Here is a 19,155-nt window from a genome sequence, read left to right as displayed (position 1 = left end):
TTCGGATCACTTTTCATATTCTTATATTCATGCTTAATATGTGTATATTCTTGCATGAATCACTTACTAATAATGTAGCATAAATTTTTATAAAGAGTGCTTCTGGTTCCAGGGAGGTAATCTATGAATATATCCCAGCCTCAGATAATTTTAAATTGTACAGTTTTACTCAGCAGTTATGGCACATTAGTTGAGGGAATCATGAAATTTTACATGTAATTATTTTATTTTGATTTATAGACAACTTGAAAATTGGTAAATGTAGAATTTACCAAATTGATTGGACCTATCTTTAACTTACGATTATTACCACTGTAATATTCGATGTGGACACATTTCAGCATGCTACAATGTAGATTTATTACATATAGTAACTTGAATTTTCTGTCAAAATCAGGGTACTCTTACTGGTAAAGACCATTTAATTCATTGCATGATATGATGCAATCCTAATAAAAGAGACAAGAAATAATTATTTATTACATCACAAAAACTCCTATCCTTATCACTTTATGTACACAATGTATGCTTTAGTAAAGACTACTCTGTGCAAAAGTCTTAAATATCTTCATTGCATTGAATTTTTCAGATAATTGTTGAAACATGTACGCAATTAAATTCATGAATTTTACACGTGAAAAGTGGAGAGCTGGGTATATGTGCTGATTAATTCCACAGTATTGAATATTGTAAGCAGAAATGTTTTGCTTCCAATTACTGGAAAAGTTATGGAACCAAAAGATTCAGTGTTGAGGGTTTTAAAATATAATATTATAGGATTAGAGGAGTTATTCCTAATTTGGACTGGCTTTTCCTGTCGCATCATCAGATTGTAACCCCATTACCATATATAATTGTTTATAAGTTGATTCATACTACAAAATAACATGAACCTTGATCTGGCATTGCACAGTATGTCAGCAGATCAGGGTCTGTGTTGTTTGTTTTTAATGATTACTCCTAGAAAAAAGCTGCATAGACCTAGATCTGTTAGTGCATTATGTGACAGCATATATGGGGCTATAGTTTGTTGTTGGGCTTGACTTACAAGCAAGTACAATATCGTAATTATCTGTAGCACAATAAATTTAAAATATGGAAAAGATTTAACTGCTTTTGCAAATTAAAAAGTAATTCAAACATAGAAATAATATATTATGCAGAGATAAAGTTTGGAAGGCTGAAGATGCTGATTCAGATTCCAGATTTTTTAAAATGAAATTCAGTTTTTAAACAAGGATTACTGATTTTATGTTTGGTTATTACATGCAAAATCTAATAAAATAATCAAAAATTAGTTAGAAAAGGAGGATGAAGACCCATTTTGGTAATGATTTTCAAGTATGGACCCTAATAAATAATAATGGGAGTTGGCTGAAATTTAGATACTGATGACTGGTTAGTCACAGCTGATCACTGATGAGTTTTAATCACTGGAGATATTTTTGTATTTTTTCATGAACAGTGTTATTTTGACACATTTGATAATGGTTAAGCTGTTTGTATCCCATAAAGGTGAACAGTTTCACATCACATTGTATTGTCTGCCAATCTATTAGAACTTTGTAATAAACAAAGAATGGCTGTAGTAACTGGAGGTGATTGCTTGTCTACCTTACCCTTTTTTCTTGTTGATTTTGTCACAAAAGTTGAAAGTTAAAAAGAAAACAATAATAATTTATATTTGATTGGAAAACATGAATTCTTTTTGCATATTACTATTTTAAACTAAATTTCTTTAATGGGTGAATTTCTGAAGTCCCGATTAGTTTTGCTTTACATGTACTATAAATTGTTCCTGTCTAAACTTTCGTGGACTGTGAGCAAGGAATAAGCGGCTCCTTAAACATCTAGAAAGACCCCTGATGATAATAGCACTGAGTTATAAGTTGGCACTGGGAAGTACAGTAAGTTTTTTCTGTATAATTCAAATAAAATAGATGTTTTCAATCTCTCTTCTAATAGGTAAATTGGCACACCAATGTGATCAACAGTCTTCTCAACCATGGAGCAGACGTGAACAAGCTCAGCGATGAGGGGTGCTCAGCATTGTCAGCAGGGAGTATTTTCTATTACCCAATAGAGAGTTTTAGGTATAATATTGCAGAAAAGTATCTCACCAAGCCAAAACAGCCAAAGGCTCCACAACAGAGCAACAAGTCTAGTCAACCTCCAAAAGGAATTCTCAGTAAAACTAAACAAATTGGTGGTAGAAAAACCATGCAAAATGTTCCACAGAGTAAATCAAAATCTGGAACTGAGATAGGTGAAAATCTGAAAAATAAGTTATCAGATCAACAGGAAGAAAATTCTTCTAGTTTGAATAGTGATGTGAAACCTGCTGACTGTAAACACTCAATGCCAAAACAGCAAGTGAAAATAAATGCTAATTCAGAGAATGAACAGATTCATGATCAGGAGAAAGATTCGGGTTTGGACTTGCAAGATGATTTACCTCCAGGAAAAACAGATAAAGACGAAGAATTTGAATCTAACTTAAGCCTCAAATATTTCAAGATTGAAGTGAGTGAGCATTTAATTGAGCGCTGTGCGACACAGCTGAGTACAAATGAAAAAGTTGTTGGAGGTCAGAGGGCAAAGGACAGTGCTGAACTTGGAAGAGTCAGACATTTAGCTGTCATAAAATCCGAGTAAGTTTCTTAAATTCCCAATCCAGTCTCAGATCTTTATATGATTTTTATATAATTTACAGCATGAGTTCACTTTATCTTTTTCTGCTCAAAATGTAAACTAAACAAAATGTTGCGGCAGTCATTTGTATAATTACATATCAGTTACAATTTGGTGGTATATTAATGGACAAAAAATGTCTTGGAATGGAACGCACAGAACAGTGATATACCTCGAAATAGAGTAAGTATTAGGCCAGAAATAGAGTACCTGTGGGTTTTTGCAATACTATACAAAGCATGTCAATATAAATCATTCTCGTACCACAAAAACTTTCAAATATAACTATAAACGTAGTTATACATACATTTCAATGTTTCCTCTCAAAATTAAACTTAGAAAGGAAAAGGATAAGGAGAAAAGAACGAGATCAGAAGAAGTTCATACTCACCGTTGTTGACATTTTGCACGGTCTCATAGTGTGGTTGTGTTTTATGTCACCAACTTCAGTGTTTACAATATGGCATATATTTATGCAAATTTTGGTCACTGGAATTATGTATGTTATTCTTTCGGGATCTGCCGTTCACTGCCGAGCGGGATTTCAATATGGAGACAATAGATTCGTTACTCTATGTATGCAGATTTCAGAGAGCTCGTATTTCATAATGAGAACATCTACGTACTTGATATTACTCCAGAATTGCTTTTTATATAGTATTTAATCAGTTGGTATACATAAATGTCCCAACATGTTTACAAAAAAAATTCACCATCAGCTGCACTATTGTACCCTTAAGATTACATTGCAATACTGAATCTTTGAATACCTTTTAGTGTATAGTACTCATTTGTTAAATTAAAGTATGTGTAATTTTGCGTTCCTTAAATTAGTGGATGTGGAATTACAGTCCATGAAGTCTAAAGTTACATTTGAAGGTGAAGTCCACTTTTACAATGATTTGTTTGAAATGTATTGTTATTGATCCTAAAGGCATTGACTTATGTGTACCCAGATCTTTGATATTAGGGAAACTCAAGCACTTCAATCCATCCACATCCAGTGGTTTCTGATCATTCATTATCATAATGGAAATCAAATAAAGAAACTCAGAGGTGTAAATAACTGCCATATCAATAATGCATTGAAATTCCAAATACGATAATTTTAAATCAAGCCATTTTTATGAGTGGAAAAAAGGTTGGTGAGTGTATTGTTGGACAGACTTTAGAAAAACACAATTTGTATTTAGTGACATGCAAGATTATAGAAAAACACATTTTGTGTTTAGTGACATGCAAGATTGTAGAAAAACGCAATTCGTGTTTAGTGACATGCAAGATTATAGAAAAATGCAATTTGTTCATTGACATGCAAGATTATGGAAAAACACAATTTGTATTTAGTGACATGCAAGATTATAAAAAAACACAATTTGTGTTTAGTGACATGCAAGATTGTAGAAGAACGCAATTCGTGTTTAGTGACATGCAAGATTATAGAAAAATGTAATTCATGTTTAGTGACATGCAAGATTATAGAAAAACGCAATTTGTGTTTAGTGACATGCAAGATTATAGAAAAACGCAATGTGTGTTTAGTAACATGCAAGATTATAGAAAAACACAATTTGTATTTAGTGACATGCAAGATTATGGAAAAACATAATTTGTGTTTAGTGACATGCAAGATTATAGAAAAACACAATTTGTGTTTAGTGACATGCAAGATTATAGAAAAACACAATTTGTATTTAGTGACATGCAAGATTATAGAAAAACGCAGTTCGTGTTTAGTGACATGCAAGATTATAGAAAAACACAATTTGTGTTTAGTGACATGCAAGATTATAGAAAAACACAATTTATATTTAGTGACATGCAAGATTATAGAAAAACATAACTTGTGTTTAGTGACATGCAAGATTATTATAGAAAAACATAATTTGTGTTTAGTGACATGCAAGATTATAGAAAAACACAATTCGTGTTTAGTGACATGCAAGATTATAGAAAAATACAATTTGTGTTTAGTGACATGCAAGATTATAGAAAAACACAATTTGTATTTAGTGACATGCAAGATTATAGAAAAACACAATTTGTAATTAGTGACATGCAAGATTATGGAAAAACATAATTTGTGTTTAGTGACATGCAGGATTGTAGAAAAACACAATTTGTATTTAGTGACATGCAAGATTATGGAAAAACACAATTTGTGTTTAGTGACATGCAAGATTATAGAAAAACGCAATTCGTGTTTAGTGACATGCAAGATTATATTAAAACACAATTTGTGTTTAGTGACATGCAAGATTGTAGAAAAACACAATTTGCGTTTAGTGACATGCAAGATTATAGAAAAACGCAATTCGTGTTTAGTGACATGCAAGATTATAGAAAAACACAATTTGTGTTTAGTGACATGCAAGATTATTATAGAAAAACGCAATTTGTGTTTAGTGACATGCAAGATTATAGAAAAAAGTTCAGGTCTGTAGTTGGCAGATTTTAATATTGAATAAATGCAAGACACTTTGTCTGGAAAATTGACTGATGATATGAAATTTCATTTTTAGTGCACTGTAAGGCGAAGTCAACTTTGGATTTGGCCCTTTAGCCATCCTGTTGTCTGTAAGGTCATCTGCCTATAAGACTAGGTGAGCCTTGGATGTGGCCTTTCAGCCATTGTGTGTTGTCTGCTAGCTATCCTGACCATGAGGCCAAATGTACTTTGGCTGTGGCCCTTCAGCCATTGTGTGTTGTCTGCTAGCTCCACTGGCCATAAAGCCAAGTGAGCTTTGGACATGGCCCTGTGAACATTTTGTGTTCCCCATGGCTGTTAAGTTGTAGATATTTCATCAGATTGACTGAACTTTTAATTTACTGGTCAGATTTGTATCAAACTTTGTAAATAGACTTCTATCATGAAGTTTTTCAGTGGGTTTTATTAGGAGTGAAACCTATGTATATTAATGAGATAATCTTATGTCTGATTAGCTGAGCTAATAACCAATCAAGAGATGTTATTTCAGACCCATTCTTGATCAAACAATAGGCTTGTATCATCAGGATGTTGGATGAGTTTTATTATGAATAAGACCTATGCATATCTTGCATTCAATTCATTTCTACCATTCTAGAGACTTTATTTTGATAGGATTTTCATCAAACATTGTAAATCAGCTTGTATTATCAAGATTTTAGTTGAGTATAATTAAGAGTAAGTCATGCATATTAATGGCATGGTCTTGTATCTGCATTTTGGAGAATGATTTTTGTTGTTAAGATAAACAGTCAGACTACATTTTAAGGCTGTTATGTATATATCTTTATATTTTATTTTATATTCATTTGACAGAAATCTTAACATCTTTTGCATCTTCATCTCTTATCATTAAGTACTGTTTGCCCTTCATCCTTTTTCTTGTAGTACTTCATTGTTACATGTATTTGGAAGTGAAGTTATTTCTCTTTACGGTGCCCCGAGTGGCTGAGTGGTCTAAAGCACTCTCTGTTATGGATCACTGCCATTTCACCTCTGTCTGCGTGGGTTCAAGTCTCAGATTCTGCCAATGTGGGTATGTGAGAAAGCTTGCCAGTAACTTCTCATGGATCAGTGGTTCTTTCCAGGGTTTTCCCGGGTTCTTCCTCCACCATTAATACTGGCCGCCATGTATAGCCTATTGTGTGCTGAAAAATGGCATTAAATTCCACAACAACAACAACAACAACAACATTTATATTTACATATATATAACATGACTTTTAATGGGCACCATACAGTCGTTATTGTGCTGACATGCCATTAAATGCTAATGCATTTATGACAATCAGACTTGTTATCTTGATGATGTTGGATGAATTTGATTAAAGCAAGATCTTTGCATATGTATGAGTTAATCCTATAAGTGACTGGTTGAGCTTGCTATCACTTCGGAGACAAATTTATGTTAGATTTTGTTCCAAACTGGTAAATAAGCTTATATCATCATTGTACTAGACAGGTTCTGTAATAGGCAAGATCTTTGCATATTAATGAGATGATCTTGTATCTGATTGGCTGAGTTTGTCACCTTTCTAGATGTAGAGACCATATTACTCATTCATTAAAACGGGGTAAATAAGTTTATACTGTCAGAATCTTAATTGAATTGGTTATGAGCAAGAGACCATGAAAAGTAATTATTCCTTGATCTTTGAAAAGTAATTTTATTAGACTTTAGTAGAACAGTTAAATCAGCAGGATAGAAAGTTTGGGAGATGGGATTGAGTTCTTAGGATACTGCATATTCCTGCTTAGTGAAAATGATCAGCTGTTAAGTTATTTAAGCAGGTTAGCAATGTCAGACCCACATGGGCCATCTTTGTTTGTATTTAGTAAATGTATCTATATTTTAGACAGGAGAAGATGAAGAATACACTGGACCTCCTGTTGAAACGAGGAGCTGATCCTAATGCTTCAGGAGTCCCCATGCCTATTCTGTTCTTTGCTATCAAAGCTGCTGATGTGGAAATGGTCAAGACACTTTTGATGAAGGGTGCTTCGACAGCTATCACTCTTCAGAAAGAGGTATTGTACGACAATTAATTCTACCATATTCCAATGTTTAGTGCAGATTAGAATTTTGGCACAAGATTAATTCAATAAATGTTTAGTGTAATTTCATATAGATTCCTCATGGTTACTAGCTTAATTTCAGCAAGTTTTCTGCCTGTTGGTTCCAAAGAAATAAAGGTGAGTGTATTCCAGTTTCAGATAATTACAAGTATAGCATTTGATTATTTTCCGTCTTAGCCAAGCTTTAAAAAATGTATGCAATGTTTGTTTCCTCAATCTGAATTGATACATAGAGTGTAGTATGCAGATATGATGGAGCAAATAAGTAGTGACAGTTTTGAATTTGTTATTCTGTTGACTAAAATGGAGTATTATGTTTGCACTCTGAACTGCGTTGAAAATAATACAGCTTTCATTTGTTACAACATAAATCCAGATAACAAGGATTAACTAAAATTAGACCATAGTTTTTTAATTGGTTTGTCAAATGTATCACAGTATGAATTGAAAGAAAACAACATCAAGCACTTAGTATTATAACTTCGACAAATTATTCCTGATGTACCATGGTTAGGTACTAAATTTTGTTACTGCTCTATCGCAGTTTGGTTCATAACACTGTTCTCATTATATAGCATTTCAGTACAAAATGTTGTCATTGATTATTGACTGTAACTATGACATTATAACTAGGTATAGTTGTAGCAGGTTTTTTTTAATAGGATCTTGAAGGAAAAAATGTTGGTACAGATTTATCTTCATGCACATACAGCAATGTGCCACTTAAGGTTTCACTCTAAAATTTAACACTTTTGCATATGGTTCAGGATTTAAAGAAAAGGTGTTCACCATTTTCCCAGCTGATTATGCTTGTTATAAAACAGGAATATAAATATCACATAGGGCATTACAAATATCTACATTCCTCTTTATTTTAACAAGGTAATTTGATTGTATGTTTTAGTTGTGGCAGAAAATTGATTGAATTATGATTTATTCACTTATCTTATATGATGGGAATTTTATTTTTCACATGCACTTTCTTTGCCAGGAAGGACTGTTGGAAATGATCTTAAATACATTTTCTTTCATGGGTCCTGTTTTGTTACTCGTTCAGAAAGATGGGGTTGGTTATTATTGTATAATGTAAACTTTTTATGGATTTTGTATCAGTAGAGAATGGGCTTTTTATAAAGTACTAGCTTATAATAGGAAATTATAACTGTAATTACAAATACTGTAACCCTTGTCTGCCAGTACATTACAAATATTGGAAGATCCCTATGTGTATATCTTTTTACAAAGGCTACATTTAGCCTCAGTTTGACTGCTGGAATGTACTGTGGGGAAATATATTTGATAGTAATATTAAGAAAATTGTTCAGTTTAAAAAATTGATCCTGTAATTTAATACTAACATACTACTAACTTGGCAGACATGAAACATTCAAGCGACAGTGTATGCATTTAAAATGTTACCTTTATGCATTTAAAATGTTACCTTATTAGAAAGATGACCACCATTAAAAAGCTGAAATAATGTGTAAAGTTTCTGTTACGTCTACCTGAGTTTAAAAATATTTTTGATTGCAGAGAATTTAGCAACACCCCAAAATTTAAACGAGTGACATCCATGAACTCTTGATTATGCACATTAAGTTTTGTTAAGGACTGTTTATCTTGTCCAAAGGTGCACATCATTGAATCTTGCTGATCACTAATCTCCAGAATCAACCATGCCCTACAAGCACCTACACACAGGGCTAATAATTATAGACCAGGTGTATAATGTCAGTCATGCCCTCCTAGTGCCTACACACAGGGCTATTAGTTATCGACCAGGCGTATAATATCAATCATGCCCTACTAGTACCTACACACAGGGCTAATAATTATAGACCAGGCATATAATGTCAATCATGCCCTCCTAGTGCCTAAACACAAGGTGATTTATTATAGACAAGGAGTATAATGTCAATCATGCCCTAATAGTGGCTACACACAGGGCTATTAATAGACCAGGTGTATAATGTCAATCATGCCCTCCTAGTGCCTACGCACAGGGTAATTAATTATAGACCAGGCGTATATTGTCAGTCATGCCCTCTTAGTGCCAACACACAGGGCTATTAATTATAGACCAGGCGTATAATGTCAATCATGCCCTCCTAGTGCCTACACACAAGGCTATTAGTTATAGACCAGGCATATAATGTCAATCATGCCCTCCTAGTGTCTACACACAGGGCTATTAATTATAGACCATGTATATAATGTCAATCATGCCCTACTAGTGCCTACACACAAGGCTATTAATTATAGACCAGGTGTATAATGTCAATCATGCCCTCCTAGTGCCTACACACAGGGCTATTAATTATAGACCAGGCCTATAATATCAATCATGCCCTAATAGTGCCTACACCTAGGACTATTAATTATAGACCAGGTGTATAATGTCAGTCATGCCCTCCTAGTGCCTACACACAGGGCTGTTAATGATAGACCAGGCATATAATGTCAATCATGCCCTCCTAGTGCCTACACACAGGGCTATTAATTATATACCAGGCATATAATGTCAATCATGCCCTCCTAGTGCCTACACACAGGGGGATTAATGATAGACCAGGTGTATAATGTCAATAATGCTTTCTAGTGCCTACACACAGGGCTATTAATTATAGACCAGGTGTGTAATGTCAGTCATGCCCTACCTGTGCCTACACATGGGGCTAATAATTATAGATTAGGCATGTAATGTCAGTCATGCCCTCCTAGTGCCTACATACAGGGCTAATAATTATAGACCAGGCATATAATGTCAATCACACCCTCCTAGTGCCTTCACACAGGGCTATTAATTATAGACCAGGTATATAATGTCAATCGTGCCCTACTAGTGCCTACACACAGGGCTTTTAATAATAGACCAAGTATATAATACCAATCATGCCCTACTAGTGCATACACATAGGGCTTTTAAACATAGGCTAGGAGTATAATGTGGCATTTACAGTAATCTAGTTCAAGCTTATACTGACAGATGTGTAAAATTCAACATTGTTCATGTGTACACATATATGTCTTACAGAAAGGCAGTCTTGCTCCACTCCATATTGCTTGTGCACTACCAGGTGAGGAGGGGGTACAAATCACTGAGCTGCTCTTAAATGCACTTGCAAATCCAGATGTGAGGGCAACTCCAGATGATTCTTTCCTCAATACAATGCTGGTAAGTTACTAAATATTACAATGTTACTAAATTGCAGAGTTAATGTTTTTTTGCAGTATTTCATTTAACTGAAAAGTGATAATACTTCAGCATTAAAAATATCACCCCGTATAATGTAGCCAGCATATACCAATACTGCAGATTGTATTGAAATATATTTTACTCAATATAGTGCAAAAGATCTGATTGACATGTTATGGAGGTGTTGTTTGTTGCTCAGTGGTTCCTTTTGGAGTTGTTGTTGTTAAGTAGTTCCTTCTGGTGCTGCTGCATTGGAACTACACTTGCCTTTGACCAGCAAGAATTGTGGATCCTATTCAGTTTCTTTGTAACAAAATCTTACATAGCTGATTGAAATAAGAAATCAAGGCGATAATAAAGATATTAGAGTGGATTACATTGGTAATAAAGATATTAGAATGGATTTCATTGGTAATGAAGATATTAGAGTGGATTACATTGGTAATAAAGATATTAGAGTGGATTACATTGGTAATAAAGATATTAGAGTGGATTACATTGGTAATAAAGATATTAGAGTGGATTACATTGGTAATAAAGATATTAGAATGGATTACATTGGTGATAAAGATATTAGAGTGGATAACATTGGTATTAAAGATATTAGAGGGGATTACATTGGTAATAAAGTCAGCATTACAGGCATCAAAGAGTTGAAAATTCAGTCGCCCAGCCAGAAAAGGGTGAGTGAAAAAAGATGTGGTGGAGTGAACTTTTCAGTCACTTGCCAAATCATTGGGTGTTGATTCAGATCTGACCAGTGTTTCTCTTTAATTTTCCAGACTTTGATCATTGAGAATCCAGAAATTCTACTGTATTCTTGATTTATATTTGTTTTGACCAAACTCCTACAAGAATGTCTCTCTTACTTCTTCAGCATCAATGAAACCTTACCAAGAGGGAGAACAGTGTTAGAAATCCAGAGTTTAAGTGGAATATTACAGAATTTTGCTAAGAATCTTTGTAAACTGTTCTAAACTGAGGCTGAGAGGCCAGATTATTTGACAACTAGAAATCATACGTTTTTGTTACAAAGAGAGTGAGAATGGGGCAATTTTGTATGATTTTCAGATATATATCATTGGAATATGGCCGCATTATCAACTCAGTAAACACCCCTGCAGATGTGAGGCATAAGACAGAATAAAAATGCCCATCTGTTATGTAACATCAAGCTGCATATATATATATATATATATATATATATATATATATATATATATATATATATATATATATATATATCCCCTCAGCATAACTTTGTAGCACACAGCTCCTCTGTGTAACACTGCCTCTCATAACCTCTCAGGATCACACTGTCTCATAACCCCTCTGTATAACACTGCCTCATAACCCCTCAGTATAACATTGCCTCATAACTCCTCAGTATAACAGTGCATCATAATCCCTCAGTGTAACACTGCCTAATAACTATCATTATAACACGGCCTCATAACCCCTCAGTATAACACTTCCTCATAACCCCTAGGTATAATACTGCCTCATAACCCTAACTATAACATGACTTCATAACCCTCAGTATAACACTGCCTCATATAACATGGGTATGGTCATACAGTGGTCCCTCTCTGTAAAACCTATCAGTATAATGCTGCCACTCAGAACCACTCAGTACAACAATCCTTTTCATAATCAGCTGTATTTAAAAATAGATTAAGCAATTAACCATCATATAGTCAGTATTGAATTGCCATAACGTAAATGAAAATGCTGAATAAAGATTAATTTAAATATCATTGATCCAGTTTAGTTTTGTGTTTCAGTTTAACACAAGTTGTAATTTCAACACACTATTTATTCCACTATTGAGTTTGTTTGTGCGGTTGCTTCAGTTTCTCCCTTTGATTATGTGTCAGGAGTGGTCAGCCTGGCATCAGGATAATGTGACTAGATGTAATGCTAGACATCACTATAAACTGACACACTGCAGACATCATAGTAATATAACTGAAAAAGCGTTGAAGCTGAGTTGAAAATCCAAATCACACACGCACGCACACACACACACACACTCTTTGATTATAATTGGTGGATTTGTGAGGCATTAATATGTCTTTTGTTTCTAGACAGCAATTTAAGCCAGATAATTGCTTAAACCCTGAAATTGGCTTGGGTGATGAAGGAATGTTGATGGGAGGTAATACCAGTACCCCTTTGTTCTGCATCCTTAATCCAAACCAATTAACTGTTTTTAAAATCTGAAGTGGATTTAGAGTTGTCTCTGGTTTTGTTCTAACATGTGTTCTTACCTTTTACTATGTAATATTAGCATCATCGATTACCAAGTAAACATGTACTTATTTATAGTCATTTACATCAAAGCATCAAAGCAAACTACCATTGCTGGTTAATAAAGCAATGGCATATCTGTACAGTTTGAAGTTGAACTCAACTTATAAGCTTGTATAGATCAGGCAGTTGTAATGAAGGAGTAGAAATATCCACTCCTTGGTAATTTGGGACAGCTCAAAATCGAAGCTATGTATTTAAATGTCTTAGACTTAAAACCCAGACAATCAACTTTTGATGGTAATGGTTTAAGACAAGTATATTTGCCATGATGCAAAAATCAATAAAATTTGGGCTGTTTGTATAAAATGGCCAATTAGAATATATATTTTGTTACTTTTTTTAAAATTATTTACATGAAGCTTATTACAAAATGAGTAATTTTTTATTAATTGCAATTATCTTACAGAATTTTAAATTGGACAATTGGAGAATTTTGCAGGGCAAACAGATTTTTGGTCTGGTTTTCCAGTGGGCAGCAAAATTGTCTGAAGAATATTCTACCTATTACAATTGATGCCTTGCTATAGCAGACTTAAAGGTGTCTATTACAATTGATGCCTTGCTATAGCAGACTTAAAGGTGTCTGTTACAATTGATCCCTTGCTATAGCAGACTTAAAGGTGTCTATTACAATTTATGCCTTGCTATAGCAGACTTAAAGGTGTCTGTTACAATTGATGCCATGCTATAGCAGACTTAAAGGTGTCTATTACAATTGATGCCTTGCTATAGCAGACTTAAAGGTGTCTGTTACAACTGATGCCATGCTATAGCAGACTTAAAGGTGTCTATTACAATTGATGCCTTGCTGTAGCAGACTTAAAGGTGTCTGTTACAATTGATGCCATGCTATAGCAGACTTAAATGTGTCTATTACAATTGATGCCTTGCTATAGCAGACTTAAAGGTGTCTATTACAATTTATGCCTTGTTATAGCAGACTTAAAGGTGTCTGTTACAATTGATGCCATGCTATAGCAGACTTAAAGGTGTCTGTTACAATTGATGCCATGCTATAGCAGACTTAAAGGTGTCTATTACAATTGATGCCTTGCTATAGCAGACTTAAAGGTGTCTATTACAATTGATGCCTTGCTATAGCAGACTTAAAGGTGTCTGTTACAATTGATGCCATGCTATAGCAGACTTAAAGGTGTCTATTACAACTGATGCCTTGCTATAGCAGACTTAAAGGTGTCTATTACAATTGATGCCTTGCTATAGCAGTCTTAAAAGTGTCTATTACAGCAGGTATTTATTGATGTGTACAATGAAATCCTTGAGATGTGGTTGTAAAATGGATCAACTACTTTTTTTCTCATGCAAGACTTTACTACACTCTATTTACACTGCAAATATAAATCTTAAATTTCAGCAAGAAGAGTGGAGTAAGGATGTCATTTCCAAAGAGAGTCAAGAATTGTTAGGAGGCAGGACACCATTGCACATTGCATGTGCCAGAGATGACGACTATAAGGTAAACCTTACTTTAAATACCACTCTTGTTTTCGAAATGTTTCCAGTATATACTTACCTATAAGTTGAGTCCAGCTGCAAACAACATAGACCCTGATGTGCCATCAAATAATGCACTGGTAGGTCATTAACTATGTTGTTTGTTCTACTGATTACTCCTAGAAAGCTGCATAGACCCAAATCTACCAGCACATTATGCAATGGCAGATATGGATTGTCACAGTTTGCTGTTGGACTGTAATGGTATTATACTCAACTTATAGGCAAGTATATATGTTAAGTATCATTTTTACATATTTGAGAAGGTTTTGATATAAACTTAATTTGTCTCTACTTTGAGAAGTGGGCAGTATACAGGATTTTTGTTGTCTGTGCATTCGTGCATGAGTTGGACATTTTTGTACAGACTGTAACTCTTGTTTCATTTCACTTATTGAGAATAAATGAGCAATGCAAATGCATCATGTCATAAATGTGTATCACATACCTAAACACTGTGACTTCCTTTCCATGGGTTTTTCGACATTGCTTAAAACTCTTGTCTGGGTTCATTTTGCCATGAATGTTCCTTGACAAGGTATCAATTACTAGCAAAGTTGCAGTGTTGGGACATCTTAGGATGAACATGTTATGTACCGAAACTGAGTAACTGTGACCTCTATTCCAAGTTTAATACAACATTGCATATAAATGCAGGTTCATGCCATAGATAAGTGGATTTTTGTTAGCCACTGCTTAATAAAACATCTGCCTTTTCTCTGAGATATGCTGTTGCAATATTGAGCAAAGTAATGAATGAAAAAAAAATTGAGGTACAATAAGATGTTTTTGTAATTTGAATGTTGAGACCTTGCTAATGAATATTTTAAGTAAATTTTACTGCCATTTGTGTTTGTTATTCTTGAAACATATCAATGGAGAGGGGACATTTATACCCTTTCAAATTTTCCCCTGCATTTTGTGATTTTTTGTTTGTTGCATCTTTCATTTCTGCTCAATAACTTTAGAAGGATATCATTGATTGAAATTTGGTAATAGGCTTAATATTAATAAAGACTAGGTTAAGTTTGATTTTCACCCTTTTCAGATAAAATTCATCGCCCCTGTTTGACTTAAAATTTGCCCTTCACTTGCCTTATATTGGCAAGTCATTAATGCCATATGAACAAATTTATTGTTTTCCATTATGATTTTCACTTCGCACTCCAAAACAGATATGTTTGAAATTATTTTGTGCTAATATTGCTTCCAATGTATCTTTGTATTTCACAGAATGCTTGCCGAGTTGTAAAGTTACTATTGGAATATAGGGCAAACCCTGACCTGCTGTGCAATGGATTCTCTCCCCTTGCTTTAGCCATTGTCAGTGGGAATGATCTGGTAAGATCAAGTCTTTTTTCATGCTCTAAAATTAACCTAGGTCAGAAACTTTTCAGAGTTTTTCTGCCAATTACTGAATTTACTTTTGTGGTTGTGCATCAGAACTGTTGATTTCTCAGGACATGAGGACAAAGTCAACCAAAATTATGTGGTTTTGTCCTTTGATGTATACCAAGGTAAATCAGAGATGCTCATAAAGCAAAATAACTTTCATCACTAAATAAACTATCCATTATTTGCAGATATCAGACTTATCTATTTTATTTCAAGTGGAAAAATAATTTCCAACAGCATTATATAGTTAGACCTGTTATAGTGGTAACTTTTATATAGAAGCCACATGTATATAAAGATGATGGACTTCTCATTAGTTGCTAGCAGCTGACTCAGAAACCTTCAACTTTTAAAAATTGTAACATCGTAGCTGACTACTTTTGCAACACAAACAATTTTTATTGTATGGTTGTATTAGATATTGTTGTATTGACTTAGCCTTTTACTTTTAATTTTGATCGAGCTACTTAAAGTGATAATGAGAAAGCTTATCTTTTTTAGCCAAGGTTCCGATATCATAATCCTATCTACACCATGGCGTATTGAGCAAATATTTATTGTGCTTTGGGTCTGTGAATTTCATTGGATGTTGCAACAAGCCATTGCATCCAATCAAAATTAAGTTATTCAAATTTGAACACTGTTCCTACATGATCAAGACAAGGGGAGTACACAACATGAATGGATTGATAAATAAGCCGGTTCGTGTTTTACAAATACCTTTACTCAAATACCCCTGTGATGACTTCCCTCTGGTACATAGTCATATTTTTGACCTTAAATTTACAAAGGTATCCTTTTTAAGTCAACTGCCTCCACCTTTTTCAGCGGATGTACAATGCACCACTGTTACACACTATTGGTTAGTTGGCATTACATACTAAGAGTGGCAACTCAGGAAATCCAACAGATGTTGCTAGGACAAAGCACTAAAATATCTGTTTGATCTGCCAAGATGTAGATAGGGTTATCATATCAGCACCTTGGCTACCAAGGATAGAGAATGCAGAGTTCTGGAATGGTACGGCTCTGTTGTCCTAATCTTAGTAACAGAAAAGCAAAAACCAACAAGTTTCGTCAATTTTGACAAATTATTGTACTAAGTTATGTAAAAATATAAGAGGAACATACTGTATTGTGAATTAAATCCCAGATAGTCATAAACGTTCTGTCACAGGTCCAAAAGTATAGAATGAATGAATTCCAGTGATGTTCTGATTGAATTCAAATCTAGAAAGTGCTGATGTACCAGTTATCTTGATGGATCACAAAGATATAATTCAAAATGTCTTTGAATGAATTTACAATTATCACAAAATTGTCTTTTAGTCCAAAATGTCAGTGAGCACTTTGTAATTCTAATGAAAAATTAAAATAAATTATTTCTCTCAAATTTTATCTGAACACAACTGAAAGTGATTCCACAAAGAATGAGATTAAAATAGGAATGAATGATCTTGTTGATCTGAACCTTATATACATCCCCACTTGACTACTGTCGCAATAACGTTTTCTGAAGAAACTTGATCATCTTAATGGAAAATTACTCCTAAACTGTAATTAATGCTACATCTTGGACTTGAACCCAATAAAAGATCTATTTATAACTAACAACAACAACAAAAAAACAGGTACACACCAAAATTCTATCCTCAATCATGGACAAAGGTAAAGTACAAAAAGTAAATTAAACATACACAACAAGTACAGGAAGTCCTATTTAGATACTGCTTAGTGTTCACTTACCTGTAGTTACAGGTTACCTGCTTATAATGGTCTGCTAGTTTCTGCCTTTGCTATGGAAGACCTCTCTAGACAAATTTAACTGTATATTACATTCCTTGAAGCATAAGATGTTAGGGTAATATGGCCTTAGTAGAAGTGACATCTTATTGAAGGCTGAGATGTTAGGATAATGTGGCCTTAGTAGTAGTGATATGATCTTGAAGTCTGAGATGTCAGGGTAATGTGGCTTTTGTAGTAGTGACATGTTCTTGAAGGCTGAAATGTCATGGTAATGTGGCTTTAGCAGTAGTGACATGTTCTTGAAGTCTGAGATGTCAGGGTAATGTGGCCTTTGTAGTAGTGATATGATCTTGAAGTCTGAGATGTCAGGGTAATGTGGCCTTTGTAGTAGTTATATGATATTGAAGTCTGAGATGTCAGGGTAATGTGGCTTTTGTAGTAGTGACATGTTCTTGAAGGCTGAGATGGCATGGTAATGTGGCCTTAGTAGTAGTGACATGTTCTTGAAGTCTGAGATGTCAGGGTAATGTGGCCTTTGTAGTAGTGATATGATCTTGAAGTCTGAGATGTCATGGTAATGTGGCCTTAGTAGTAGTGACATGTTCTTGAAGTCTGAGATGTCAGGGTAATGTGGCTTTTGTAGTAGTGACATGTTCTTGAAGGCTGAGATGTCATGGTAATGTGAACTTAGTAGTAGAGTGACATGTTCTTGAATGCTTAAATGTCAGGATGATGTGGCCTTAGTAACAGAGCAAACCAGAAATCTTGAAAGAAACAACCGACCTTAAATAGGGTCCCTGCATCATGGAATTGGAATCAAGTCAAAGTTGCAAAACAAACACTTTACCAAAGTGGTACCTGGGCCCAATAGTGTTTTATTTGTGGATACTACCCAGTTCTAATGTGCCTCTGAACTGGTAACCTGTTGTAGCGAATACAGAGCTTGGAAAACTATTTTGTTATAAATCAGTGATATACTAAAAGTTACACGTTAAGTCTGATGTAAGTGTATTGCAGGCACTCAGAGATTTGCCTGTTTAAAATAGTGTATTGCAGGCATTAAAAAGCATGTTTTAGTTTGATATTAGTGTATTTCAGGCATTAAAAAGCATGTTTTAGTTTGATGCTAGTGTATTGCAGGCATAAAAAAGCATGTTTTAGTTTGATATTAGTGTATTGCAGGTATTATAAAGCATGTTTTAGTTTGATATTAGTGTATTGCAGACATTAAAAAGCATGTTTTAGTTTGATATTAGTGTATTTCAGGCATTAAAAAGCATGTTTTAGTTTGATATTAGTGTATTTCAGGCATTAAAAAGCATGTTTTAGTTTGATATTAGTGTATTGCAGACATTAAAAAGCATGTTTTAGTTTGATATTAGTGTATTTCAGACATTAAAAAGCATGTTTTAGTTTGATATTAGCGTATTGAATGCATTAAAAAGCATGCTTTTGTTTGATATTAGTGTATTGAATGCATTAAAAAGCATGCTTTTGTTTGATATTAGTGTATTCAAGGCATTAAAAAGCATGTTTTAGTTTGGTATTAGTGTATTGCAGGCATTAAAAAGCATGTTTTAGTTTGATGCTGGTGTATTGCAGGCATTAAAAAGCATGTTTTAGTTTGATATCTGTATACTGTAGGCATTAAAAAGCATGTTTTAGTTTGATATTAGTGTATTGAAGGCATTATAAAGCCTGTTATATTTTGGCATTAGTGTATTGCAGGCATTAA

At 34.0% G+C, this 19,155-nt stretch overlaps 1 protein-coding gene across 5 annotated transcripts in view; it reads left to right on the top strand.

The window, feature by feature from the left end:
• LOC149799150 (ankyrin repeat and MYND domain-containing protein 1-like) overlaps nucleotides 1-19,155 on the top strand; it is an 87,033-nt gene that overhangs the window by 28,932 nt on the left and 38,946 nt on the right. For all 5 annotated transcript variants that reach the window (XM_089958277.1, XM_089958276.1, XM_089958275.1 and 2 more), the window contains exons 6-10: nucleotides 1,966-2,651; nucleotides 7,036-7,207; nucleotides 10,290-10,430; nucleotides 14,140-14,241; nucleotides 15,513-15,620. In XM_089958277.1, coding sequence (XP_089814403.1) covers nucleotides 1,966-2,651; nucleotides 7,036-7,207; nucleotides 10,290-10,430; nucleotides 14,140-14,241; nucleotides 15,513-15,620 — 1,209 coding nt within the window. The remainder of the gene's footprint in view (nucleotides 1-1,965; nucleotides 2,652-7,035; nucleotides 7,208-10,289; nucleotides 10,431-14,139; nucleotides 14,242-15,512; nucleotides 15,621-19,155) is intronic.

Source organism: Sinohyriopsis cumingii, chromosome 5 (assembly GCF_028554795.1).
Source record: "Sinohyriopsis cumingii isolate HCF-2022 chromosome 5, ASM2855479v2, whole genome shotgun sequence".
Taxonomy (NCBI): Eukaryota; Metazoa; Mollusca; class Bivalvia; order Unionida; family Unionidae; genus Sinohyriopsis; species Sinohyriopsis cumingii.
Note: the sequence above shows the minus strand (reverse complement) of the source record. Positions and strands in the feature narration are given on the sequence as shown.